The sequence below is a fragment of the Furipterus horrens genome, unplaced genomic scaffold (assembly GCF_987537825.1).
Source record: "Furipterus horrens unplaced genomic scaffold, mFurHor1.1.pri manual_scaffold_11, whole genome shotgun sequence".
Classification (NCBI taxonomy): Eukaryota; Metazoa; Chordata; class Mammalia; order Chiroptera; family Furipteridae; genus Furipterus; species Furipterus horrens.
In genome coordinates this window covers 54,180,634-54,197,069 of record NW_028327181.1, presented here as the reverse complement: position 1 = coordinate 54,197,069, position 16,436 = coordinate 54,180,634, and the positions used below count along the sequence as shown (strand labels likewise).

The 16,436-nt window shown below is 54.3% G+C and overlaps 1 protein-coding gene across 1 annotated transcript; it reads left to right on the top strand.

Moving 5' to 3' along the window:
• The first annotated feature begins 288 nt into the window (after positions 1–288).
• Positions 289–15,125, top strand: GUCY2D (guanylate cyclase 2D, retinal). The gene is made up of 19 exons (XM_090291724.1): positions 289–1,030; positions 1,116–1,420; positions 3,567–3,918; positions 4,239–4,323; positions 4,576–4,678; positions 5,082–5,186; positions 6,753–6,833; positions 8,395–8,601; positions 8,687–8,843; positions 9,361–9,510; positions 10,139–10,287; positions 10,830–10,993; positions 11,089–11,281; positions 11,543–11,717; positions 12,024–12,122; positions 12,248–12,342; positions 12,502–12,587; positions 12,766–12,875; positions 13,236–15,125. The coding sequence occupies exons 1-18, from the start codon at positions 289–291 to the stop codon at positions 12,857–12,859; spliced, it is 3,342 nt and encodes a 1,113-aa protein (XP_090147850.1). The 3' UTR covers positions 12,860–12,875; positions 13,236–15,125.
• The last annotated feature ends 1,311 nt before the right edge of the window (positions 15,126–16,436 follow it).

Here is a 16,436-nt window from a genome sequence, read left to right as displayed (position 1 = left end):
CACATCTAAGGAGGGGATGGGCCTGTCCCCTCAGGCCCCTCGCTGTCTCTGAGGAGTGGGTAGGGGTACACAAGAGGGAACAGGAAGCCGAAGGGGAGGGGGATGTGGGGGGCTTCAAAGCCATGCCCCTGACGCCAATCTTGTCATTTCAGCCTGAGGAGGGAAAGTGTAGATACGCCATAAGTTAATTGGGTTTTAAGAAACTGGGGGTTGTGGAGGGAGCCCCAAGAGATTTCTGGGGAGATCTCATCGTTCTCCCTGCTCTGTTTATGTTCACAGAAGCCAGCAATGACCACTTGCCCCGTCCTCGCGGGTGGCCTTCGGGACCTCCAGCTCTGCGCCCCCGCGCGGTGGGCTCTATCCTCTCCCGGGCTCCCCCGGGTGCTGCCCTGGCCCCGGCCTTGGCTCCTGCTGCTGCTGCTGCCGCTGCTGCTGCTCCTCCTGCCGCCTTCAGCCCTCCCCGAGGTATTCACAGTGGGGGTGCTAGGCCCCTGGGCCTGCGACTCCATCTTCGCCCGTGCGCACCCGGACCTGGCTGGCCGCCTGGCTGCCCACCGCCTGAACCACGAGCAGGCTCTGGAAGGCCGCCCCCGCTTCGAGGTCGTGCTGCTGCCGGAGTCATGCCAGACGCCGGGCTCTCTGGGGGCGGTGTCCTCCGCGCTGGCCCGCGTCTCAGGTCTCGTGGGTCCCGTGAACCCTGCAGCCTGCCGGCCCGCCGAGCTCCTAGCTCAGGAGGCGGGGGTCGCGCTGGTGCCCTGGGGCTGCCCGGGGACGCGGGCAGCAGGCACGACGGCCCCCGCAGTGACGCCAGCGGAGGATGCCCTCTACGCCCTCCTTCGCGAGTTCCACTGGGCACGCGTGGCCCTGGTCACCGCCCCCCAGGACCTGTGGGTGGAGGCGGGACACTCTCTAGCCACGGCACTCAGGGCCCGGGGTCTGCCAGTTGCCCTGGTGACCGCCATGGAGCCCTCGGACCGGTCTGGAGCCCGGGAGGCCCTGAGGAGGGTCCAGAACGGGCCCAGAGTTAGAGGTAGGCTCCCGGCAGGGGGCGGGGAGGGTGGCAGTCCCGCCGCCCGCCCGGGTGAATCAGTGAGCGGAGCCTCTTGGGTCCACAGCCGTGATCATGGTGATGCACTCGGTGCTGTTGGGCGGCGAGGAGCAACGCTGCCTCCTGGAGGCTGCAGAGGAGCTGGGCCTGGCCGATGGCTCCCTGGTCTTCCTGCCCTTCGACACGCTTCACTATGCCTTGTCCCCAGGCCGAGAGGCCTTGGCCGCGCTGGCCAACAACTCACAGCTTCGCAGGGCTCACGATGCCGTGCTCACCCTCACACGCAACTGTCGCCCTGGAGACAGCGTGCTGGACAGCCTGCGCAAGGCCCAAGAGCGCCAGGAGCTGCCCCCTGGCCTTGATCTTCAGCAGGTAGAGGGACCAGGGAGGAGAGAACAGGGAAGGAGAGCTGGGGAAGAAAGCAGAAGGTAGCCAAAGAAGGGAAAAGGCTGGAGGCTATGGGAAGAGAGGTGGATAGTCATGAAATGAGAGGAGGATGGAGTCAATGGGAGAGAGGAGGACAGCAATAGGGAGAGAATAATAGCAGCTCTATCTGTTCTGGACTTTCCTGGGTAATGTAGATGCTCTGGTATTGCTTGCTTGGGGCATCTGAGTGTACTGGGATTGCTTCAGAGAGACTGGAATGAGACGTCTCAAGCCCAGCTCCAAGGAGGAAACCCTAAACTACACTACATCTTTTGTAGCCTACTTTAACGTAAACCCACTTCCAGCACCACCACAACATAGTTTATAATAAAAAGCGGGTGTTCTTGAGAAAGCAGGAAGGAGGATGTAGATCCAACCTCCGTGCCCATTTCAGAGGTATTCCCTCTGGGAGGCTTCATCTGATGGTTTTAACTTTTTGAGAGCCTTGACATCTCGTGAGAAGCAGAAAACTCCCTAGGTGGAGCCAGGAGCTTCAATAATCATTTAGACCCACAGTTTACTCCCTGACACCAGCTAATACCCAGCATTCCCTGAGAACCCAGAATCTCAGTTCAGACAGTCTTGCCCCAACCCATTCATAAAATGGGGGCTAGAAACCATTAAGAGAGAAGGAAATTTAGATGTCCGTGGGTAGTAAACTAACTACTAAAAGGGCCCTATGCAAAGGATTGTACAGGAGAGAAGCCTATAAGTCACGGGAAGGGGTTAAACTATTTCCCACCAATTCTGCTTGTCTCCTCCACTCAACTTTCGAGTAGCCAGTGGGGAGGAAGGATGAAAATAGTAAAGACGAGGAGAGGAAGTTAGGAACAGAGGTGGGATGGAGGAAAAGTGAGCGAGTGAAGAAAGTGGTGGAAAAAAACCCAGTTCTCAGTAAGTATCAATAGCACAGCCTTCCACCTAGCTGCCCAGGTGAGGCCCCTGGGAGTCACCCTTGATCCCTCTAGTCTAACCCTTTCCCCCAATATCCAGACATCAAGTCTTGTCACTTCCTACTTCTTAGAGGTCATTTGAATCCACCCACTTTCCTCATTCTCACTGTCACTGTGCTAGTTCAGGCCACATCTCTGGTCCAAAGCTCCAGACAGAATCCCCCGAGTGGTCTCTGACTCAGCACCTCCCTGCCCCAGGCCTTTCTCCATCCAACAGTCAGATTGACCTTCAGAAATGTGACCGTCACCCCTGTGTTCAAAGCCTCCCCATGCCTTCTCTTCCAGGGTAAATGCAGGTCTCCTCTCACAGCTTACCAGGTCTGGTGTCTTCCTCCCTCTTCCATCTTCCTTGAACTTCAGTCAGACCAGCTACTTTGGGTTCCCTAAATGTAGCCTTCTCTTTCACCTCTGTGCTGCTGGGTGTACTGTTTCTGCTCTTCTGCCTCAACTGTCCCCCAGATAATTCTGACTCATATCTTAAAGAATGGTCACTTCTTCTGGAAGCCACCTCCTCCTCCTCCCCCAGCCTGGCTTGGAGTCCTCCTTCCTGTCTCCACAGCTCCTTCAGTTACCTGTACCCTCATTCCTTGTACTGCCTTAACATCCCTGTCTGTCTCGCCCACTAGATGAAAAGTTCCCCAAGATGGGAGCTCTGTCTTGTATACTGTTATGTCCCTAGTGTATTACACACTTCCCAGCACTGTGAGAGATGGGAACTTGGGACAACAGAGAGGCTCTGTGAGACCTTGGGGAATGGAAAAAAGGAAAAGTAGAAAATAGAAACTAACCAAAAGATGAGAAAGAAGGCTTTTAGGTGAATGGAAGGTAATGATATTAAAAATATATTCAGGGCAACCAAGAGGAAAGGAAAGAGAGGATCTGTAGGTAATGGAGTTAGAATTAACCAATGGTGAAAAGAGTCTAAGGATCGTGAAAAGAGGGGAGGTCAGTGGGGAAAAGGGGTGGGATGGCCAGTGGGAGAGAGGACGAGACACACAATAAGGAGGGATATGAGGAACCACTAACTAGGAGGTGAGAACGGTCAAGGGCTGGAAGGGTTGGAAGGACACAGTGAAGAGATGGGGAAGCATAAGTTCCTGTCTGTTTATGGGCCATGACCCTGAACTCTCTTTCCTCAGGTATCCCCACTCTTCGGCACCATCTATGACGCAGTCTTCTTGTTGGCGGGGGGTGTGGTACGAGCTCAGGCGGCAGTAGGTGGCAGATGGGTGTCCGGAGCAGCTGTGGCCCGCTACATCCAGGATGCCCAGGTCCCAGGCTTCTGTGGAAGCCTGCGAGGAGCCGAGGAGCACCCATTTGTGCTGCTGGACACAGATGAGGCAGGGGACCAGCTCTTCACCACGTACATACTGGACCCCACCCGGGGCTCCTTCCACTCTACTGGGACCCCAGTGCATTTCCCTAGAGGGGGCCAAGGGCCTGGACCTGACCCCTCTTGCTGGTTCGACCCAGACGTCATCTGCAATGGAGGTGAGGGCCAACACTCAGCAGGGACCGTCCTCCACACCATCGTAGAAGAGAGTGAACGCTTCCTATAACTCATCCTTGAGTCCCTCTCAGGTCCTCCCTAGACCCCAGACTTGTGTAGGACCCCTCCATTGCCTGAGCCCCTAAAGCCCTCCTGAAACCTCTCTAGAATTCCCAGATGCTCCCCCTTAGCAGCATTCATGACCTTTTTCTAGTTCCTTCTCTTTGTCGCCAACCCCCTTTCCTGGAGCCTCCAGGATCTGACATGACTGCACACTTCCCTAGAAAGGTCCTCAGTGTCCCTCCTGTCACTGTCCCTCCAGGAGTGGACCCCGGTCTTGTCTTTATCGGCTTCCTCCTGGTGGCTGGGATGGGGCTGACAGGGGCCTTCCTGGCCCATTATGTGAGGTGAGTGGAGAAGTGAGGTAAGGAGGTGAGCGTGGCTCCCTCCATGCCAGAGGTCCAACTGTACAGCAGACAGTAGGAGGGGTCCCCTCAAGATAGAAGGGAGGATTTTGTTTTTTGGAAAGAGGGAGGGGAAGGGGCCCTAGAAGACTGGCAGAGCCCCAAAGGGATGTCTGGTTGGGGATGGCTGCCTTCCCCTGAGCCAACATTACCCTTTGCTGGTCCTCTGCGGAAATGACCTTCTTCCCCTACCAGGCACCGGCTACTGCACATTCAAATGATCTCAGGCCCCAACAAGATCATCTTGACTCTGGACGACATCACTTTCCTCCACCCACAAGGGGGTGGTTCTCAAAAGGTGGGAGAAGCAGGGAGTCAGGATCTAGCTGTCCTCCCCTGTATATCTGGTCCCCTGCCTGGGTCAGCCCTCACCCCAACCCCCAACTAAAAAGGAGATCTGTTTTCTGCTCTAGCCCAGTCCCAGGCCTGAGCTCTGGAGATCAGTGCCCCTATGTGTGCACTGAGGGTAACAGCCCCTTTTCTGACTGCTTTTCTGGGGCAGTGTGATGCTCTAATAAGAAAAATGAATGTTTGTTTTTTCAACTGTAAAGTCCTGTACACTTAGGAGGTAATGTCATTATCACCTTCCCTCATTAAGATTTTCTCTCCCCTCTTTAATCCCCAGAACTCTGCCTGAGAACTCATTATATCCAGGACTCTGAGTATATTTTGACCCCTTGCATTGACCCCCCACCCTGCAGGTGGCCCAGGGTAGTAGTCGGTCAAGTTTGATTGCCCGCAGCGTGTCAGACATTCGTAGCGTCCCCAGCCAGCCCCCGGATAACTCCAACATTGGCCTCTATGAGGTGAGCCTGACCCCGACCCCCAGCTAGGCTGAGTTCTATTCTTAGAGTCATCCCACATCCTGCAGGCTCCAGGAAATGGGGATAGGACCCCAGAAGAAGATATAGGGAGAGGTCATAAATTTCTCAAAGGGAGCCATTGGTAACCCTTCTTGCCCCAGGATTTTCCCTTAGCTGTCATTCAGGTGAGGGCTCCTCAGGGGCCAATCGCAGTGACCCAGGGTTGGGGGCCTGATTGGTGGAAAGCTTGCTGGGACCAGCATGCAGCCTCATGTGGCCACTGAGACCTTCCTCGACCTTGTTGGAAGGCCCTGGCCCTGCCCCCTCAGTGATAAGGCTTCAGGTTACTGAAGGGCAAAGGCCTCCCTGGAAAGATAGGGGCAGAGGGGCATCTGGGACATGGCTTCCCGGTCATACAAAGGTCATTTCCAGGATGTGGATAGTTCAGGACTGGGCGCTTTCAGACAGGGCTACCCCTGACTCAAGCCAGAGCCATGTTTTGGTCCCACCCAACATTTCCACCCAATTCTGACCAGACACAGGAATAGCAAGCCTTAAAGGGGAAAGAGAAAGTCACAAAAGGGCATGAGGACATTAACACGGGATCAGCAAATCTAATGTGGTAGAAGGACTGAGAGATAATGAGACAAATTCAGGGAGGGCCGAGAGAGCGCTCAGCTAATCAGGAGGGGAGGGGAGATTTAGAGCTCCTGAGTGTCAGGTCACAGAGAAGATACAGAGACTCCTAGTGTGTCATATAGAAGCCATCACAGCCATTTTCTCAGAGGAGAACTATTGTCATTTGGGCAGGTTATTCCTCACTGTACGGGACTACTCTGTACCTTGAAGAATGCTTAGTCTCCTGTCTCTGGCCCTGTTTACTAAACATAGCCCTCAGTTTTTGTGACAATTTAAAATGTCTCCATATTTATTTCCAAATGATTTTTAGGGGCCGGTATCAAACCCCCAAAATTATCTTCTCTTACAAATCCCTAATCAACAGGCAAGGTCAGCTATAAGGTCCAGGGCAAATAAAAATGAAGAGCCCCTTGTTCATTCAAGGTGACAACAGCAGATCATTGAACCAAGCTCAGGCCCTACTGAGCCTGGGCCCCTGTGTGACTGCATCTTTCGAATGCTCAGGAACCAGCTCTGCCATCAGCTGAGGTCAGTGAGGCCCAGAGCCTGGAGAGGAGCTGCCTATACTTCACAGTTAGTCTATGATAAAGCCTGATCCACCCAGACTCCTGACTCCCACCACAGTGCTCTCTCGTGGCAACAGATGGTGATAAGGGCTATGATTTCAGTGACATTTGTGTTGGCAGTGGCTCGCTTAATAAGGTTGTCGGTGAGCACATCTGGGTGGGGAGGACAGCCAGTCAGGCCTTCTGTATCTCTTAGCCAGCTAGCTGTGAAGTGGACTGCTAGACATCAAACCCCTGGCTCCTGACACTCTTTGTCACATGGAAAATGTTCTGGGGCAGTGGGCCAGTGGAAATGGGGGACCCGGGGCTCTTTGCATCATAGGGTTTTAAGAAACTGAGTTCACTACTCTCATTTCTGCTCCAGGGAGACTGGGTTTGGCTGAAGAAATTTCCAGGGGATCAGCACATAGCTATCCGCCCAGCAACCAAGACAGCCTTCTCCAAGGTGAGAGATTGACCCATGATGCGGTGTGGGATGGCCATCATTTCTCTCTCCTTGCCTTCTCTTTGCAGCTGAATACAGAGGTAGCCCCAATGTGGGAGGGATCAAGAGGTCTCAGTGAAGTGTCCCCTCCTCTCTAAAGCAGGTTTTCCATTATGCTCTTTCATGACACTAGTTCTTTCCTTTGATGTGCCTGTCATAATTTATAATTGTATGTTCATCTGTGTGCTTGAGTATTTCTTAGCTGCCTCCCTTACTAGACTACAAGCTGAGTGAGGGCTTCCCCCTGCTCCTTCCATTGTATTTTCAGATCCCAGCACAGTGTCTGGAATGTTAGAGAGACCCAGTGAATGTTTGTTGAGTGAATAATAGAAAATAAAAAATGGGTTTTCAGTTCTATCAGGTCATTCATGCAGAATGGCCTAGTTGATGTATACTGAGTGAAGTGGAAAATTGGCAAGGAGGCTGTAGACTTGCCTTATTCTGGTCCTTTCAACTCTATTTTTTTTTTAAGATTTTGTTTATTTTTAGAGAGAGGGGAAGGGAGGGAGAAAGATCAGCTGTCTCTTATATGTGCGCCAACTGGGGATCAGAACCCACAGCCCAAGCCTGTGCCATGACCTGCAACCAAACCAGCAACATTTAGCTTTGCAGTTTGATGCCCAGTCAACTGAGCCACACCAATCAGGGCTGGCCCTTTCAACTTTAATCCCACCCCCACCCCCACCCCCAACACCATGCAGGCTTGGCCTGGCTTTCTTCCCGGATGCCTCCACAGAAGCTCTTGGTTATAGCTGCAGAATGACTTAAGTGGACTACCTTATAGGTCAACAGACTAAATCATGATTTAACAGCAGGCATTTAAGATGAAAAGAAGCCCTTTAATGGACCAAAGGAAAGCTAGAAAAAGCACCAGTCAACTCCTAACCCCTGTTTCCCAGCATGCAAGATTGTGAGGGCCTCTGTCCCGTGGAGTGGGAGTGGCCTTGTTGATGGCTCTCTGGGACCACAGCTTGGCTGCTCAGTCCCTACTTACTTGGGGAGGGTGGGAGTCTCAGACATAGCCGACATAATGATGTAACCAAGCAAAGCAGCCCTGGGCCAGCTCCCTAGCACGAGGCATTTCTGGTGCTTTTTGAAAGCACTGCAGCTTCTCCCTGGCTCTCCCCTCAAAGTCTGTCACATGAGACAGGGAGGGTGGTGGCGGCAAGGGACTCCTCCTTCATGAGGTGTTTTTCCTTAAGACACAGACAGTTCAAAGTCTCATGGTGATTAAGTCAGAACCTGCCTAGATCCTGATGACCAGTGCAAGGGTGTCTTTTCATTCATAACATTAAACTAAACCATACTCAGTGTCTGAACAGTAGCCTTTGAAGATGTGGTCCTTCCCAGAGAGAGAAGTTATCTGTACAAGAAAGCCCCTCCTACATGCCCTATAAGACCTTCCATTCACCATTTTTATCCCACACTCCGAGCGTAGATACTCAAAACCAGACCCGGAAAACAGCCTCCTCCCCACCTTGCTCCCAGGGCAGAGAACGCGTGTTAACTTTCCCCCTGTCAGCTCCGGGAGCTCCGGCACGAGAACGTGGCCCTCTACCTGGGGCTCTTCCTGGCGGGAGGAGAGGACAGCGCCGCGGGCCCCGGGGAAGGCACGCTGGCTGTGGTCTCCGAGCACTGTGCCCGGGGCTCCCTCCACGATCTCCTCTCGCAGAGAGACATTAAGTTGGACTGGATGTTCAAGTCGTCCCTCCTACTGGACCTCATCAAGGTGTGGGGGTGGAGAAGGAGGGGTGCAGGGAGGAGCGGGCGGGGATGCCGCAGGCTGAAGCTGCCGCTTACCCCACCCCCTCCAGGGAATGAGGTATCTGCACCACCGAGGAGTGGCCCATGGGCGACTTAAGTCCCGGAACTGCGTGGTGGACGGGAGGTTCGTGCTTAAAGTCACCGACCACGGCCACGGGAGACTACTGGAAGCCCAGAGGGTGTTACAAGAGACTCCCAGCGCGGAGGGTAGGACTCCCCGCGTGCCAACAGCGCGGACGAGCGTCCCTTGGATCCCTATTATTTCAAGGTCCCTTCCTTCCCTCACCGATTCCCTCCCCCTCGCATTCTCTCCATCCCACATCCACTGGACGAAACTCCTGCTACGGAAAAGGCCTGGTGACCTCTGAGATGAGGAGCGTAGACCTGAAAACGGGAAGCGGGATATTGAAAGGCGGAGGGCTTGTCTCTGAGAAGTGAAGCTTCTGCCTTTGCAACAGGGTCAAGGAGGGTCTTTGCCTAAGAGCGGGGTTTGTGTCCAAGGGGCGGAGTCTTTTCTGGGCACTGCGTTGTGAGCGCTGGGCCTTTTCTGAGACCCTCTTTGAGTAGTCCCCGCTGGTGATAGCTGCAGGCAGCAGGGCCGGACTCAGGCTGGGAGGGTTGGTGAGTGGCCGAGAGCCGGGGCTTTCTGGTGGTGGTGGTGGGGTGTCTGTCCCCAGTGTCCCCAAGGCCCTCCGCGTGCCCACGCCTTCTTCCCCGCCCCCAGATCAGCTATGGGCAGCCCCGGAGCTGCTTCGGGATCCAGCCCTGGAGCGCCGGGGGACACTGACCGGCGACGTCTTCAGCCTGGGCATCATCATGCAAGAGGTCGTGTGCCGCAGCGCCCCCTATGCTATGCTGGAGCTGGCGCCCGAGGGTACTGCGGCCCCTCGCGTAGTGTTGGGACTAGAAAAGCATCCCGCTGTTAGTCATAGCCTGGCCAGACCCAGGCTCCGAGTTTTCCGGAAAGACCGGTGCTGAGACTTAATTATGTGGGCTTCCTTTCAAGCTGGGGTCTGAAGGATCAGGACGGTGGAGAGCCAAGCACCAAGATCGGAGCGGGCAGTTCTTAGGCGCCCAGACCTCCGTGGTTTCCTCTGTCCTGATCCTGGGCTCCAAACTGCTCCCCCAACGGATAGAACAGGCTCCTCTCTAGTTCTTGGCGCCCCCACGGAGGCAGCAGAGTGGGGGGACATGGTGTAAATCTATATTACTTACCATGTATAGGACTCAGCAAGCTACTTGATCATTCATCCTAACTCTCCCTCGTGTGAAATAAATGGTAGTCTGCCTGTCACCTCTATCTGCTCCCTGCCCTCCAGGATTCAGGGTCCCCTTGTTGCTCCCAGAAACCCCCTGCCACACTACACTTCTCCACTTCCCAAAGCTCTGATTTAAGGGACCCCCTTCCAGTCCCCCTCATCTTTAGCTTCATCAATCAGGCCAGAGTCAGAGACAGCTTCTATTCTGGCACACCCCCTCTCATGGTCCCCTCGTGCCTCCAGAAGTGGTGCAGAGGGTGCAGAACCCCCCTCCACTGTGTCGGCCCTTGGTTTCCATGGACCAGGCGCCCATGGAGTGCATCCAGCTGATGAAACAGTGCTGGGCAGAGCAGCCGGACCTTCGGCCTTCCATGGACCGCACCTTCCACCTGGTTAGGAGCTGGGATTGGGCAAGGGCTGGGCTGGCCACTTGTCAGCAACCTGGGAAGGCTGCAGGAAGGCAGGCTGTCAGGAGTTCTGACCTGGAAGACTTTTTCTTGAGGGGTAGCCTGAGGACTGAGGTTTCGGTAGGGGCAGAGTTACAACAGGGCTGTAGAGGCCTTTGGAGCCAGAGATGGAGCTGTGGGTAGGAGAAATATTTAATTCAACTCAACATTTATTGAAAACCAAGTATGTGCTTGACCTAGTGTGGCAGAAAGATGCTTGGCCTGGGAATACAAAGGCTGGATTGGTTCCAGTGCTGTCAATTACTAGCTGAGAACAGCTGACCTCATGGGACCCCTATTTCCTGTGTGCCTACCAATAATGTATGAAAACACATTGCTCAGCACCCTGGGGTGTGTGGGAAGGAGCTTAAGGAGTTGAACATGAATGAATCCCTGGGGGAAGGGGAAAATCAGGCATAATAAGCCCCATGACAGGGCCATGGCAGCCTAAGTCCTCAGCAATCTCAGCAGCTTCCTCCTCCTACTAGTTCAAGAGCATCAACAAGGGCCGGAAGACCAATATTATTGACTCCATGCTGCGGATGCTGGAGCAGTACTCCAGCAACCTGGAGGACCTGATACGGGAGCGCACAGAGGAGCTGGAGCTGGAAAAGCAGAAGACAGACCGGCTACTCACACAGATGCTGCCTCCGTGGGTGCCAGTGGGGAAAGGTGGGTGGGGAGGGCAACTGGAATCCAGTCAGACTGGGGTGGCCTCCAGGTAACCTCACCACCTCCCATTCCTAGGTCTGTGGCTGAAGCTTTGAAGACAGGGACACCTGTGGAGCCTGAGTATTTTGAGGAGATGACACTGTACTTTAGTGACATTGTGGGCTTCACCACCATCTCAGCCATGAGTGAGCCCATTGAAGTCGTCGACCTGCTCAATGACTTATATACACTCTTCGATGCCATCATTGGCTCCCACGATGTCTACAAGGTGGAGTGTAAAGGGGACAAGCCCTCCCTGACGTTCACCAGCTTCCAGCCAAGCACTTCCTGCTCAGCCCCGAGGCCCCTAGCCCAATCCTCTTTCCCAGTCCTCCCGTTCCTCTCTCTTCTGCGGGTCCCCAGCTCAGTCCCTCAGCTTGAAGGCTGCCTGGGATCTCTGCACTAAACCCAGTTTAAGCCTTCTGATAAGGGACAAAATCACTTTGGGGGAGCAGGGTGCTCAGTACTGAATTCAGACACATTTTGTCAGGTGGAGACAATTGGGGACGCCTATATGGTGGCCTCCGGGCTGCCCCAGCGGAACGGGCAGCGGCACGCAGCGGAGATCGCCAACATGGCCCTGGACATCCTGAGCGCTGTGGGCTCCTTCCGCATGCGCCACATGCCTGAGGTGCCCTTGCGCATCCGCATCGGCCTGCACTCGGGTAACTCCCCGCCCTCCCAGGCTCTGGAGCCTGCGCCCTCTCTAGAGCCCAGCTCCAAATTTCCCAGATAGGAGGCACACTCTGGGATGGGGTAGTGGCGGGAGATAGGAGATTGGGGGCTTATCTTAAAGCCGCCTTTGCACACCAGGCACTCTGTTGTAATTAGGGTAGTTGCAATTAGGGCACACTTGAGAGTGTTTTTGGGGGGGATTATGGGGTGCTAAAAATCCCTTGAGGCCTTAGGTGCCACCCAGCCGCCAGCTTTGGCCCAGGCACCTCCTTCCCACCAACCCCGCGTCTCCGCAGGCCCGTGCGTGGCCGGCGTGGTGGGCCTCACCATGCCGCGGTACTGCCTGTTTGGGGACACCGTCAATACTGCCTCGCGCATGGAGTCCACCGGGCTGCGTGAGTGTGACGGGGTTGGGAGGGGGTGGGGGAGATGGGGCGATGTCGCAGGATCCAGGGGGAACAAGCCAGGAGGGGGACACAGGAGGTGAGTTCCGAGGTCACCACGTCACCTGTCACCCCAGCTTACCGTATCCACGTCAACGTGAGCACCGTTCGGATCCTCCGCGCTCTAGACGAGGGCTTCCAGATTGAGTTGCGAGGGCGCACCGAGCTGAAGGTGAGGCCGGGCCCACCCTCTCCTGTGCCGCGGCTGGGAGACACAGCTCACTAGGCCCGGCCAGGTCCGACCCCAGGTCTTTCGGTTCCACTTAGACCTCCAGATCCACTGCTCTCACCCCAGCCCGCCTAAGTCCTCCCCTCTCTGGCGTCTCTGCAGGGCAAGGGCGCCGAGGACACATTCTGGCTTGTGGGCAGACGGGGCTTCACCAAGCAGATCCCCAAACCGCCAGACCTCCAGCCCGGGTAAGGAGCGGGCATCCGCAGGTGGGGCGTTTCAAGCGAAGGGCACAGGTCAAGAGAGCCTTCCTCCCCGCCTCTGGCCCTGTGCCTGCCTCCGCCTTGCCTCGAAGTAGCATGACTTAGGCCCTGCCCTCCCAAGCCCCCGTTCCCGATCCCTGAGGCCACCGCACTCTCCCGGCAGGGCCAGCAACCACGGTATCAACCTGCAGGAGATACCCCCCGAACGGCGCCAGAAGCTGGAGAAGGCCAGGCCTGGCCAGTTCCCGGGAAAGTGAGACCCAGCTGGGACAGGTGCTGCGCCCTTGGTTGCCACGCCCAGCTGCCAATCTCCCCCAGACTCCAGGGGCCACACACCTCTGGGAGATGCTTCCTGGGGGATGGGCACCTTTTCCAAGCCTAGGACTGGCCCTGCCTGCAGAGCTTCCCTCCCAGGCCAGTTGTGTGGTTGCTCTCTGACTTAGGCCAGGCTGGTTCCTAAACCCAGAGATTTCCCCTGGGAGGGAAGCACGCCTCACGCAGGGTCTGGTTGGGAAGGTCTGGAGTGGTCCAGGAATTCAGACTTGGGAATTTCTGTAACCATGACCTTCTGTGACATTTTCTCTGACCCCCACTGCATTAACCAGCCCCCCAACCCCACCCCTACCCCCACAGGCTGTGCACTGCTCTAGAGACAGAACCCTAGGGGGCAACATTCACCAGAGGATAAAAGGACTGCCACACCTAGCGTTCTGTTGGAGCAGAAGCCGCTCTGTCCTCAACCTTCCTTCAAGAAACTCTGATCCATGACCCTCCCCTTCCTAGGTGAGCCCTCAAGATTCCTTTCCACGATTTCCTCTGAGGCACTCCTCTTTCCCTCAGGATTATTCCAGAAGGTCCTCTTACTGAGAGTTGCTGCTATGGGTGACCAAAATCTGGCTCCTCCCTGTGGCATCTGTGCATCTCTTCATCAGATGATTCCAGGCTGTTAGAAGAGCTGGTTGCAGACCAGCCATGTGACTTGGGAAAGAATCATGCAATCTCTGGGCTTGGGTTCCCCTCCATGGTGAAATGAGGAGTGGCCTAGGCGGTTTCCACACCCCACGGCTCCAACAGCTGGATTTCAGAATGGCTGGTCTTGGCATATAGGGAACTGGGGATGTGACCTCCAGCCCCAGTGACCATGAGACCATCAGGATGTTGGGATGGAGGGTTCTCCACTTTCCAGGGCTTCTTAAGGCACCAGGAAGGAGGATTTGGGATCAGATGCCCCGACCCTAGGGAAGGTGGAGACCTCTTGTTCCACTCGAGAAGGGGTGTCACAGCCTGAGGATGTGAAGGCTTCTGCTTAGCCTCAAGCATCAGTCCCTTCTCCATTCCGCACCAGTCAGAAACTGGCTCCTTCACCTGTGGGCTTAACCACATAACTTGCTCCAGTGCAGAAATAAGCTTTCTTCAAGGCTTTAAGGAAAGGAAACAAACTGCGCCAAAACTTTACTAACCAGAACACCCAAGGGATTAGTAATATTCTGTTTAACTGGGTAGGCTGAGCAAGCAGTTGGAACAGAAAATCCTTTCTGCTTAGGTCTTTGAAACAAGTGTCAACCCAGTCCTGGTAAGTTTCTAGCTGCAGTTTCTTCTGTGCAATTCTGATATTTCTGAGCCTGGCCTCAGCACGTTTGACTGGGTGTCCTTCCCCACTGCGGCAGACCATGACAGAAGTTAGCAGCAGCTGCAGGCACCTGGACTGCCACTATAGGTAGTGAGCATCCAGTCCCTGGGGGGTGTGCAAGTAGAACTGGAGGCATCGATGACCAAAGATTAACAGGCAGAGGGAATTCCTAGGTGGAAGGATGGACTAGATTCTCACTATGCAAAGCGTGGTTGGTGGACCAGCAGCAGCAACATCACCTTGGAGCTTTCTAGAAATGCAGAATCTCAGGCCCAGGTCTAGCGGCCCAGAATCTGCACTTAAACAAGTTCCCTGAGTATTATATACATAATAAAGTTTTTAAATGATGGAACTAACTGATCCTAGGATTCCTAATGTTTCAGAATCTCTACAATTTCATAAAAACCATGCTAGAAACTAGCCCTGAGACTGATTCTGTTTGACTTACAGGGTGATTATGATTTTGTGTGAGTTAACATTTTAAAATCAAGAGATACCATTTTTAAAATATATACCAAATTTCCCTCTTCTCTGAAAGTAAAAGCCCTGCACAGGAGCAACTGCTGACTTTCTGCTGCAGCTGAAGAGTGACCATCCCTCTCTCTGGGGCTTCACTCTTCAGTTCTCACAGTCCCCACCACTCCCTGTGGACTCCAAGACACCAGGATTTTCTGAACATCTCTTATGTACCTGTTCGGCGCCTGTAGGCATTTGCGCTCAGGACTCCTGAAACAGCTGGTGTTAGAATTACAGGTGCTCCTGGAAGTTGTTTTGCCTGATTTGTCAAATCTTTGAAATCTACAAGCTTAGTGGTCTTCCCCTCTTTCCTAAAGGTAGAAAAATTTAAATATTCGGCACTTGTAAGTTCTGATTACTTAAAGTGGTGCTGTTATAGTGAGTAACTTAGTGCATTAAAAAAAAAAAAACATTTTAAACAGAATATAGAGATGATGAATTAAAGATTTTGTAAAAACCCTGATGTGCACACAAAGAAATTTTGAACTTATGTATATTTTTAAATATCTCTCTTCAGATTTTCTCTGCACTTAGGTCCCAGGAATTGAGAGCAGACTCTCTGCATTGCCGGTGCTGGATGTGACCGTGTGGATGTAGCTCTCACTCCCCTGCTGCTTCCCTCCCAACCCCACCTCGGACCTCTCCTTCCCTCCCTCCTGCCTGTGAGGGGCCTGCACTAGTTAATGACCTGTAATGCAAAGGAGCCTCAGGAAAGAGTTAATCTGGGGTTGGGCACAAGGGGATTAGTGCGGATTGGTTGGAGCATGGCATCCCCCAGAGGAGGAGGAGGATGAGCTAGGATCCAAACCAAGTTTGCGGTAGAAATGGGGCTGCCAGGGCTGAGCAGGTCCCTTCACACCCTCAACTCAGCCTTGTTACCAGGCCTCCATCTCAAGTGAGCAGATGTGACTGGGGAGGAGCCTGGTAGGGGAGAGTCTTGTCCTCCTCCCCAGATAGGACAACTTTCGGATCACCCACCCCAGAACTCACAGAGCTAGTGGAAGAAGAGAAGGGGAAAATTAAGCCTCGGTCTCCTCCCTGACCTTCAAGTTCCCCTTTTCTCTGTCCCTGTCTCTCCCTCTCTCAGTTTCCGCATCTATCTACCTCTAGTGTCCTCTTTCTGCCTTGCAGTTTCTTCCTGCCTTTCCCTGCAGTTACCCCATTTCTGGGCCCAGTCAATATCCTAGAGCTCTGCTGCCCTCTGATTCAAGACCTTTCCACCTACTCCCTCCTGTGTTTCCTGGAACCTGGGCAACTCTTAGTCCAGAGAGCACCTGGCTAGGTCATTAGGCACTCCCCACCTCCAGATGTGTTTACACTACCTCTGCCAGGTGGCCTGTGCCAGGCGCCCATACTTAGGACTGTCCTAGCTTTGGCGATCGCTCTGTACCCAGGACTGGTGATGGTCAAAGCAGGGACCTCCTGCCGCTGCTGCTTTGACCCCATAGCTAGGACTCCACATCATGTCCTGGGGCTCATCCGGCATCTTTCCTCTGTGCTTCTCCTTAGGGTCTGGGCCCTGTTCCCCATCCCCACATACAGTGGGCCCCAGGTACCCCCTTTGGGGGATCCTGATGCCGTGTTGTGGGGCTTTGTCCCCTGGGATCTTCTGGACTATGCACTATGGGCACCAGGCCGAGTGCTATGGTGTCGGGTCCTGGGGGATGGCATGGGGACTGAAATAAAAG